Here is a 12,263-nt window from a genome sequence, read left to right as displayed (position 1 = left end):
ATTTTCCCAAATAATTATTAAAAATTAATGAAAAAAGTTATCGAAAAAACACGGCCTGCTCACGTATTAGGAGGGTAGTATGAGTCAACAGAAAAAACAACGGGTGTTTTTAATGAATCTATCATGGTTAAAATGGAGTTTGAAGTTACAATGGGTGTGTATGTGGAGAGGGCCTGGGCGTGTCGGGCCTGGTAACATTTACATCAAATATCTAAATATTGAATCAAGCAAATTAAAAACTGTTCAGGGTGTTCATAAAAGCCTGATTAGACGATAAAATGACTTTGAAAGTGTAATATCCCTTTAAGGTAAATCTGCATGTTGCAATGAGCTGTAATTGTAACCTTTACTTTTTACAGATGCAATAAACATCATGCAAAGTTTGAAGACATCTAACACATTCTTACCACCATCCACCAGGCAATTTGCAAATGTTCATAAATAAAGCGTGTGTGGTGACGTATCTGTGGAGTATAAGCAACAGACACAATACATGCTACAAATATTTTTCTAAAACACATATCCAAGAACAGCTGGCAGCTGGCTTACTATGTCTTATTATGAAGTCCACTGACAGGAAGTTAAAGGCTTACTTAGCAGCTCTCTTGACGAGTGTGTTGGTATGGTGTGTTAACCAACGGGACAGCAGGCAACAAACACAGCAGCCAGACAGAGAGCCAGCCGCTACAACACCTCTGCTGCCACACACAGGATTACTGCCTTCAATGAACGGCAGGAAGAACATGGATCCTCGTCAGCGCTCCGCCGCCCCCCTGGCCTGGACAAATAGAAAGGAAAAGCGGAGAATATTGTGAATGAGCCGAGGGGGACAGAGAGATTGCATGGTGTTGCACGATGGTTGAGGGCGCGCGTGTGTGTGCGCGCGCGACGTGAGGGCTGACTTAAAACGATTTGCTGACTATTGAAAACAACTTAATTTGCACCACAATATATATATATTTAAAAAATAAATGTTTTCGGTATTGTTCAATATTTAGGCCTACTGTACGTAGGCTATAGATTGTTGAACTATTACGAAACGCTGCCACAACAATCGCAAAGACCAATATCTGCAAAATATAGTCTATATTTGTAAAGGAAGTGATTTTTTTTTTAAATATATTTTTGGGGCTTTTAATTTCTGGCCTTTATTGATTGTCCTCATATATATTATTCCCTCTTGAAATGAGATCCAAAATAGGAATTCACATTCACATTTTCACACTTGGAGCTGCCAAAGTGTGAAAATCCATAATTTAAATAGTTAAATGATGGATTTTAACACTTTGGAGCCTGAGGGACTGGAAAAAGTAGGATAAAGTCCCTCTCCACTGTTAACTGTTTTCAATTTAGGGAAAGATTCAATAAATGTATTATTACCCTTCGGAACAGGGAACCAGTTGTGAACTGTCTTGGCGTGTGTGCTGTGCACACATCTCCATCCTCTCATTCCTTGATGTAATGACAACAAGGTACCGAAAGATGATGATGCTGCTCCATAACCAGATCTATAAGTTAAGTAATCGTTACGACGCATTTTTTTTTTCCTTTTTTTTTTGCAAACCGCGGTACTTCCGGAAGACACGGATGGGGAGGAGTCACTGCTTCAGCTGCGAGAGAAGACGAGAGTTACTTGCGTTAGCATCGGTGCTATAGCTGTCATTAGCACGCACATTATTAATTCATCGCATATTCCGCGATCCTACGACTGTCTATTCTATCAAGCAATCTTAACACAGCTCGCCAGCAGCGCATGCAGACACACGTGGAGGGAACAGTAGAGTTACTTCAGACTCAGAGGACAGACAGAGACAGACAGCTGAGCCTTGCTCTGTGAGACTGCTTGCTTGTAGCAGGTGCTGCAGTTTACCCACCGTTAGTCTGAATGAATGGTGACTGCTGAGGGAGAATAAGGCGCATTGATGGCAGCCCGGAGACCCTTCTCAGACACGGACACTGCAGACGAGGGTGTGAGGGCGACGTGTGACGATGCGACGACATGCAAACGGTACCACCACCACCAGTTTGAGCCATTCGTTCATATTGTTTAATTCAATGGTTCTCTCAGAGTGGGGTCCTTGGGGGAGTTCCAGGACCAGGGGGTCCCCACCTAAATGAGGAACCAAATGGGTTAATGGACCCTTAATGGTTATATGTAACTGAGTGTACACATTGACCCTCATTTGGTTCCAATTGTACACTCGCTGAGTTAAATTGACATTGATTTTACAATATCAATTAGGGTCTCAGAAATAGAAATGCCATTAAATGGGGGTCTGTAGCCTAATGCATGTCAAACTGGGGGTAAAATGATCCAGGATCACTGCTTGAGCCGTAAAAATCTTCTCTTATGGGGGTCTCTGGCATATTTTTTCAAATGGGGGTCTGCGGGCTAGTAGACCTAAGGGTCAATTTGGGGGTCCTTGAAACATGAAAAAGTGGTTTTGATGATAACCGTCCTTCATAAACAGCTGAGGCAACGTTACGTCAGACTACACAGCTGGGTGGACGATGACGCAGCTATATTATAATGCTATGTAATAGTAAGGGAGGGTGAGGTTCCTAACGGGGCTGCCTGCTATTACAACTACATCATCTTGGTCTGCCATAGAATTTGATGCAGAAGAGAACAGGAACATAACATACTGTAATGGGAAACATGCAGTCACCCTCTTTAATAATGTATATTTTCTAGGTTTGCATCCAGTAAAGGTTACTGGAAAGATCCATACATTCAGTACTTTGTGAGGTCTGTGGGGGAACGGAAGGCTCCTGAGATCAATAGAGGTAAGCGAGAGAGCTCTTATTATGATTATTATTTGTTTCTATTTGAACTTTTATTTTTATTTTAACTAGTTTATCTGTCTTATCTGATTGTGCTCCAAAAAATACCTGCATTAACAGTTACGTGTAATATAAAGTAATAATTCATTCAAGAATCAAGACTAAACAAAGTCTTGCCTGTAGGTGGTGGTGAGGTCCTATTGGCCTGGCTGGGATCATCTAAAATAAAATATTATGAATATGAATAACGTGGAGAGGACTGCCCTCTGTTATATTAAAAGGTCACTGTGTTGCATAATTGTTTTGTGTAAAAAATATTGGTGTGTGTAGTACGGGACGTGAGGAGGAGTGGATCCTACTCGGGTTTGTGTAAAACACGCCCCTTGCGGCTTGGGAGCTGCAGTTTAATTTAACTGATAAAAGAATTTAAAATGTTGAGGTAATTGTAGTGTGTTGTAAATCAAACTACAATCTAATACATAATATACACTTTTCTACTGGGGATTTTCCATAAATTGTTATCACTTTGAGGAGTACATGTGTGTGTCTGTACTCTGTAAAGGCCCATTCCCACTGGGCCAGATAACAGATATCTGGAGATATTTCTCCAGATATTTTTCCATTCAAAGTGGATGGTAGATACAGATAAAAAAAAATATCTACCACAGATATTTGCCACAGATACTTTTATCTGTGGCAAATATTTTTTTATCTGTATCTACCATCCACTTTGCATGGAAAAATATCTGGAGAAATATCTCCAGATATCTGTTATCTGGCCCAGTGGGAATGGGCCTTAACTCTGAGAGTGTACATACGGACCAGTAACCATTTGTACACTCAGAGTTAGGATCTTATAGAGTTTGTGATTCAATATTTCCTTTGTAACTGACTTTTTAATATCAGCCATCATGGGTTCATGGCTTTGATTCAAGAGTTTCATTTGAGATTAAGTCAGTCACAGTCTCAACTGTCTTCCTCACCAAAGATTGTGAGACGCACGTCATTTGAACACTGTTTTATCAGCTGCTTCCCATCGGAATGGGGCTTCTTTGCCTTGGCAAAGTGGAGGCTGACTTGGTATGATGCCATCATTGCTGCTCTGTTCCGGTTTAATGACAGGTAGATGACGAGAAAGAGGATATTATTAACAATCACCACTCTCACTTAACAGTATTCCACCTGGAAATACAGCATTTTATGAAAAGTGCACATTTAATAACAAATAAATATATTTTTTTATTCAGATTTTGACTGAAAATATATTTATATATCACCCTTAATTATTTTCTCCCTCCATTATTGTCTGTATGTGATAGAGACACACACAGGCGCACATATACACACCTCTGTTGAGAATGCGTCACACGATGTTGAGAATGCGTCATTTGGAGATGATCCAATTTGTTCATTTTTAAACTCTTGAGGCCTCTCCCCTGTACTTAGAATGGCGTTGTTGAAGCCAACGTTACATTGACAAACTCTTCCTTGTATTTTCGTTTCCACATCATGCATGTGGTTGACAGTGTTTTATACATTTGTGTAATTCTTCCATCTATCCTGGCAGGATACTATGCCCGCGTTCGAGGGGTGAACCACCTCCTTGATGCGTTCATCAGAAAGACGGAGTGTAACTGTCAGATTATCAACTTGGGTGCTGGTCTAGACACCACATTCTGGAGGCTAAAGGTACACATCAAGGCAGCCATGTTGACTGCCAGAGCATTGTAATAATATAGTAATCCTATATTATATTAGTAATACTATACTGAAGTATGTAGAGTGTGAGTGGTTAAATACCAGTAAGACTCCCTAATCGGGAGATAAGCGACCGTCAGGTAGCATGTATACCCTGCAAAAAGCAACTTCATGGTGGCGCTGCAAAAGTGTGACGTGACGGACAGACTGACTGACAGACAGACGGTTTAGATAGTAACTGCGACCTGACGGTCGCAAAAACTGGTCCTTGCACGGTCGCAAAAACTGGTCCTTTGCACTGTAGAATGGCAATGGAAACAAAAGTGAGGATATCAACCCCAATTGGACCCCTACATGACTACAACTAACCCAACAATATTATATTGTTGGGCTTTTCGTCATGATTACTGATCCTAGATTATAACTAGTCTATATTGTGTGTGTGTGTGTGTGTGTGTGTGTGTGTGTGTGTGCGTGTGCGTGCGTGTGCGTGTGTTTTCACACGGCTTACAGGATGAAGATCTCCTGCCGAAAAAGTATTTTGAAGTTGACTTCCCAGTGGTGGTGGCACGGAAGATCCACAGTATAAAGTAAGGCAATAGTGCTATTGGCTTATTTGTTTGTAATACTGTTGCAGTAGCAAGATAAGTTATGTGTCTATGACAAACAACTTATCTATATTTGGGTATAAAAGGGACACACACACACACACACACACACACACACACCTGAATGTATAGGACCTGTAGCGGGAGACAGAGCCACTCACAATTTATTTAAAGCTCCACTTAATGATACACCCCCCTCCCCCAGAGGTAAACAAAGTGTTAACAATGTTGTGTCTAGAAATGTAATGTTACTGTTTTTCTCCAATTAGGACAAAACCATCTCTATCGAAACCCCTCATCGAAACCCACTCCACAGACTCCTTATTATTAGGTAATAAACTGAAAAACACATTTCTAGTCATTCAACAAATAGACTTGTGTTGTGTTATTAGATTTCTTTTTCTACTAGTCTCATATTTACTGCACTAGACCTAAACTTGTTTTAGTTTGCATGCACCTGATTTCTTTTTTACAGTACATAATGCATGAAATACATGAATAAAATGACAACGCTCTTCATTCTTGGCTGAAACTCTTTCAACCCTTCTATATACAAAGAAAAATCCTTAGTGTTAATTTATCCTTTTGTACCTCAGAGAGTGTACAACTATGTGCGATTCCATTTGGTAAAATGTGTTTAGAGTTAAATGAACAGACTTTTACTGTGTTGTTTTCTGTGTTTGTGGAACTTCAGACAGCCATAGCCTTGACTCAGACCGATTCTGCATCATTGGAGCGGACCTCAGAGACATCTCGAGTCTAGACGAGAAACTCAAGAAGTTCCAGATAAACCCAGAGTGAGTTAAAATACATGACTTGTTGTCCAAAACTATTACTAACCAGGAAATGGAAAAGAAATAACCTGTGTTTGAATGGATCCAGTGTAGTTATTATTAAGTCTCAAGCTCTTGTTAATACCTTTCACTGGTTAAATATTTATAAAGCCCACAGACAGACTTAAACACTTTGACTCAAAAACTTTACATGCTCACAATGCAGCTTTTGCGACACTGTATGACAAAGTATGGCATTAATTTACAGAAAGAAATTTGGAGATACAGGGTTTCTGCCCAACAGCAATATGATATTTTTCAGACTGTGTCCCAGAAAAAATATTGGCAACCTTTGGGGTCTGTTTGTGTCATGTATTGTCCAGGTACCAAGCTGATATTGTATGTTGGGTAAGTTCAACTTAGCATAATTGGAATCATATTCATGTCATAACTGTGTGTTGAGTCTGTCTTAAAGCTGAATTTCAATCATATTGCAGCTAAATAAACCTTTTTGTTATCACATGCTCCGTCTGCTCTGGTGCGTTGTCCTCTTAAAACATAAACATTTGACAAGTGTCAAGATACGTCTTTTTTTTATTTTGCCTTACAAGAGGACAAACGCTTCGGCTATCCAGCCTACTGTACGTCAGTGTGTGGAATTGGAGGTATCTACCTTTTTCCTGTTGTGTCAGAGTCCTCTATCTATGGAATTGATTCCTTAAGTCAGTTTTTCATGAGCATGAAATATATGTTTTGATTATTTTCAGAATTAGACTTTTTAGACAAGAATCCCAAATCAACTTTTCAATCAAAAACCTGTAGGGTTGTTGTGGGACATTGTTTGAACTGTTTGTCTACATGATTTGAACGTAATGTCTCTTCCCCTTGAAAAGCTTAAAAAAAGAAGAAAAAAAAGAAAGGAAAAAAAAACATTTTTTAAAGTTGTTCACAAAAAGAAAACCCTGTAGGGTCCCTCAATCAGTCTTTTTATGCCATGCAGCTTTTACTGAACTGTGTATGAAACTATATAGATGTTGAAGTGTACCCACTCAAACTATTATAAACCCAATCGATGCAGGACTTGTAGCCTTCGTGTATAGTTTAAATAATATGTGTGAGATTTCATTAATGCTAAATAAAAATGTGTTTGAAATGTCTTTTGAAGACCAATTTAACTGTAACAGTGGTGCAGACAGCAGTGTCTTAGTGCAGTAGGAAGTTGTGACAAGGGTATGTGATGTGACACTACACTGTCTGGCAGACCTTCCTAAATGAATTTCTCATTTTTATAAGACTGGGAAATCGTACCATGCAGTTCCTCCCAATGACGGCAATCGCATCCCTGAGGAACTGTTCAATTATCCATGAGTTGTCTCATCTCTGCATCAAAGAGCTGAGCTTTGGCATTGCATTGAAGATGTGGAAAAAGTGGCCTTTATTCACTGGCTCTTTTCCCTTTGTAAAATGAATTAAACCTGTTATTTTCAGTTATATTAGCCAATTTCCCTGTTAAATTATAAAAGTGGAATAATGCCAGCACTCACGGAATGCCCTTCAGGTACTTGTTCTTTTAGATCGGGCAACAGCGCACAAACAGGTTTTCGGCACAATGCCTTCCTGTTAAAACATGCCTAGTCATTCTCTTATAACATCACTTTGTATTCTCCTCCAGGCTGCCTACACTGCTTGTGTCAGAGTGTGTTCTGGTCTACATGACCCCTGCCCAGTCCTCCAACCTGTTGCACTGGGCTGCAGACAACTTTCACACTGCCATGTTTATCAACTATGAACAGGTAACTGTAACTACTGTAAGACCTTTTGATGGTACAGACGAGCGTAGTGCTTGGGGAATTCTTCAACGCACAATGTGTTATAAGATCAATAATGTGGAGAAAGGTTCTTGAATAATATTTAACTGAGGTCATAATTTGTGACATGCTCTCACAAAACCTAAAAGCTTTTGAAATGGATGTTTGAATGAAATTCGCAAGATGCTGGGAAATATCACAAACCACTAGTTGTTGGGCTGGTGTCTTATGTTTTCCATAATTTTGAAGAATGTAAATTTTACATTCTTTCAGGAACTGTTGGTTGTCAAAGCTACTGACTTACTACTCTTCTTCTTATATATTTGGTATTCTTCTAAACAGTACTCTCTGTTTTAATCCAGGTGAACATGATGGATCGTTTTGGCCATGTCATGATTGAGAACCTACAGCGCAGACAGTGTAACCTGGCAGGAGTAGAGGCCTGCCAGTCTCTGGAATCCCAGGTAAATCATATTATCCTCTGCCTCACGAGCTGATAGCAATGCTAATTGATGTTTCAATTAGCATTGCTGCAACATGCTTGTTTTTGACATTTCTCAGTAACTATAATGCAGATTTATAAGAAGGATTTTCTACTAAACAAGTAGAGGCATTGCTTAATGTCAACAAAGAATAAAATAGGTGAATGATCAATGATCAGCCTTGCTAATTGCTAAAGTGATACAAACATCCAGTTATAATACTCACATGGTGGAAAGGAAAGGTCATGGCCCAACTGATAATTTAAAGAAGGTTAATTGATCTCCCACTCAATAGATGTGTTGCTTGTACATTAATGTGTGTGCGTGTGTGTGTGTCCTTTTCAGAAAGAGCGGTTTCTAAAGACTGGTTGGGAGCATGCAGATGCTCTGGACATGATGACTATATACGGTGTTCTTCCACAGGAAGACATAATAAGGTAACACAGATCCACCTCAACCAAGAGTAATAGACAGATATGGGATACACCAGACAGACAGTTAACCTTTCTGACAAAACATTTTCTGAAACTTTGAGAGGGATAGTTGACCAATCCCAAATGGGCGCATTGCTGCATAAAATATACAGGTGTTATGGGCACCTTTCAAAACGTGAAAGGTCTGAACATTGCTCTGGATGTGAGCCTGGAATGTAAACATAGAATTCCATGGTTTACAAAGTTATATTCAAAAACACATCAGTGTGTTGTCTCATTCTATTACGTGTATTACAGTAGGTCTTATTTACTGTTGTGTGTCATTTCCTTCCAGAATTGAACACCTGGAGTTCCTCGATGAGAAGGAACTGTTACAACAACTCCTTCAGCACTACAGCATCTGCTGGGCCACCAAAGACAAGCTTAAACTGGGTAAGGGTTTTCAAGAAGCAATTTGCGTGTACCGTTATTTCACAGTTATCTAAATATACATACATATGTATGTATATGTGTTTAAAAATATTGCACACTTCAGATTCAGTCTGAGACTGAGACACCTAGTGCTACAAAAAGGGTCTCTCATGAAGACACATCATACACTGTTTCTCATGAAAACACAGGGCTGTCAGAGCTGTCAGTGTGGCTGTCAGAGCCCTGAAAGAGAGAAAAAAAAGAAAGATAAGATTTATTCATCTGTAAATAACCATTCTTGTCACATACACACACACACACACACACACACACACACACACACACACACACACACCTCCTTGGCAGTCCATCGTTGTTGAAGACGACGTAGCTACCTTGTGGTGTGCTAAGTTTGTCAGTGGTTATCTTTGCTGGCGACGATGCCACAGTCGGTGACTATCAAGCCCGATTCTGGAACCACATATCCTGCCACAGTCAGGGCATGTGAGGTCTGGATCAGGTGGATGAGATGGTACTGGATCAGCATGGAGGTGTCTTTGCTGGTGCCGCTCCATCCTATGTTGGGTGCGTTTCTCCTCAAGGTGTGTGACCCCTTCGTGGCATGAAGAAGGCCAGAGTGGCTGATTAGCTGCAGCTGACTCCAGGCCGTTGGGTTTGATGTTGCACCTATTTAGAGTCTGTTTCAGCTGGTCTTTATACCGCAGCTTTGGACCACCAGGCTTCCTTCTGGCTGACAAGAGCTGTCCATGAAGCACCTGACGGCAGCCAGGCATCCGGATGACGTGGCCGACCCACCGGAGTTGCCTCTTTGCTAAGGTTGCCTCGATGCGTTGGAGAATGTCAGTGTGTGGAACACGTTCCTGCCAGGTGATGCCAAGGATGCGTTGAAGGCATCTGATGTTAAATGCATCAAGGAATCTCATGTGACGTCAATAGACAGTCCAGGCTTCTTACCCATATATATAGCAGTGTAGACATGCAGACTGCCCTGTAGACTTTCGTTGGTGTTCTTAGGTGGTTGTTTTCAAACACACCAGAGCACAGTCTGCCAAATGCATAGGATGCTTGGTTGATATAGGCCTGGATGTTATCATCAATTTGGCAGGAGGGTGTCAGTATGCTGCAGAGGTAGCTGGACAACCTGGACACACACACACTCACACACACACACACACACACACACACACACACACACACACACACACGTTTATGTATATCATACCCCCCCCCCACACATGTTTTTTCATATTCCCTAATTCTGCACATTGCACATTCCCCATCACTTATGCAAGGTTTAATCATTGTTTAACCTTATTCTTAAAATATCATTACAAACCATCCAGTGTTATCTCTAATTTGATCTTGCTGCTGTTAGCAGCATATTGTTGCTTGTACTGTACCTGTATGAGTGAGTGACAAATGATTGTCTCTTCTTGACACACTAGATGTTGCAGCATACACTGAATGTTGCAGAGATGAAACCACTGAGCTTGTTGATATGATGGACCATCTAACCCAGGGGTTCACAGACGTCTCTATGCTACCCTAAAAATAGAGATAAAATCTAAAAAAGAAATTAAGAAAGATTGTAGATGTTATTTCTGACAATTTTCCTCCATACCTTAGAAATTCCCTGCGGTGCAGTTGATATCCAGGTATTAATGTAACCATCTGCATCTGTTCCAGTAGTGCTGCTGGCTGTAACGTGTACACTGCTTTAGTCAGAGCAAACAGTGTGAGCGTTGGTGGCCGGGTCTGGGTTCCATAACTCTGAATTCTTTTGGTCTATGTTTTTTGTTTTGTTCAGGGAGCCCCGGTCGTTCTGGTGTCAGGCTTTATTCATTCATCCTTTCATCCCATAAATCCACTCCTCCCCAACGATAGGACTAGCATGGTCTATGCATGCGTCAGCAGTCATTGCACTGCTTTATACCGTTCCTGGAGCATTTGGCTATAAAGCCATGTCATGTTTTGTTTCCTCAGGTCTGTCACAGGTGTCGTTTTGAGTGGGAAATCACAGTGCTGGTCAGACTAGCATGGGGATCGGTGCGTGCCACAATCAGCAATTGGCAGAGGAAGAGGAAGGAGAGGCATAGGGTAGAGGACGCTGTCTCCTCCACCACGCTTGTCCTCTCTGGAAGCAGTAAACGTGTGGATTCTCTAAGCATCAGCAGAAATGGCCCTTCTTTGTTTTATTTGCGTCCCAAGTGTTCGCAGCATTTTTTTTGGTGCCATGATTAAGAGGAGGTGATTGACGTGACAAGGAGTGACACTACAGAGTGTAGGACTGGAGCATATCCTGTATAAAGGAATGGATTAGATCTGCTCTGATTACTGGATGACATTAGTTGATTTTTTTTGTTACACACAAGTTAACAACTTAGTCACACCTGCCTAGTACTGAGTAGGGCCCCCTTTTGCTGGCTGCTTGGACCACTGCACCAATAATGCTGTGTTCAGGGAAGCTTAGATTAAGCATCTTTCCCACGCTAATGCTTAGGCCTGATTTATACATAGTTGTACGTCAGTGTCACACTCTGAAAATAGCATCAGAATCTACAAGCTCACAACAAATTGAAGCGTGACATGTTATGAGCTTGTAGATCAGCTATTTTTGGTATGCAACACCAGCACACAACTAAGTATAAAACAATTGGGCAATTAGTCTATCAGTAAATTAACCTCTTGACCCTGTCTGAATACCTAGTATACAGTATTTGCTTTTTGGAAGAGCAGGCTGTTTGTGTCCACAAGCAGGTGTAAATGATCATGTGTCCACTCTGTGTAAGCCATTTTAATGTTATGAATGATTGAAGAATGTAAAGTTTTAAGAACTTCAGAGATCTTGTGATTGTCTCTAGGGTTGCCACATGTCCAGGAATGTTGTTGTCGGTACAGGGAGAAAATGACAATGTCCAGGAATGTTAGTATTTTTGAGTGTTGTCATACTATATGTATGCCAATTAGATGTACAGCTGCCAGTTTTACTTTGTTCCTTCTTCCTACATGGAATTTGGCCCATAAACTAAATATCACTTATCTTATGTGGAAATCTCACAGAGGTTATGCTGCTATGGAACGATTTACCATAAGATTTTGCCTATACTGTTCTAAATGTATATCGTTTTGTTTACCACGACTAATTTTAGTCTTCCAGGAACTCACAAAGCTGACTAATTCACTAAACTGGCTTCTGCATTAGGCATATGTAAAACCTGGAACCCCTTCAAATATGGAAAATAGA

General features: G+C 40.6%; 1 protein-coding gene across 1 annotated transcript; it reads left to right on the top strand.

The window, feature by feature from the left end:
* Positions 1 to 1,922: 1,922 nt before the first annotated feature.
* lcmt1 (leucine carboxyl methyltransferase 1) lies at positions 1,923 to 11,394 on the top strand (the record flags this gene model as incomplete). The annotated part of the gene is made up of 11 exons (XM_080748028.1): positions 1,923 to 2,008; positions 2,696 to 2,787; positions 4,352 to 4,473; positions 4,996 to 5,072; positions 5,360 to 5,421; positions 5,785 to 5,887; positions 7,536 to 7,656; positions 8,034 to 8,135; positions 8,499 to 8,590; positions 8,922 to 9,019; positions 11,003 to 11,394. The coding sequence occupies 11 exons, from the start codon at positions 1,923 to 1,925 to the stop codon at positions 11,023 to 11,025; spliced, it is 978 nt and encodes a 325-aa protein (XP_080604154.1). The 3' UTR covers positions 11,026 to 11,394.
* Positions 11,395 to 12,263: the final 869 nt, after the last annotated feature.

This window comes from Nannobrachium achirus (assembly GCF_963921795.1).
Source record: "Nannobrachium achirus genome assembly, chromosome: 18".
Taxonomy (NCBI): Eukaryota; Metazoa; Chordata; class Actinopteri; order Myctophiformes; family Myctophidae; genus Nannobrachium; species Nannobrachium achirus.
Note: the sequence above shows the minus strand (reverse complement) of the source record. Positions and strands in the feature narration are given on the sequence as shown.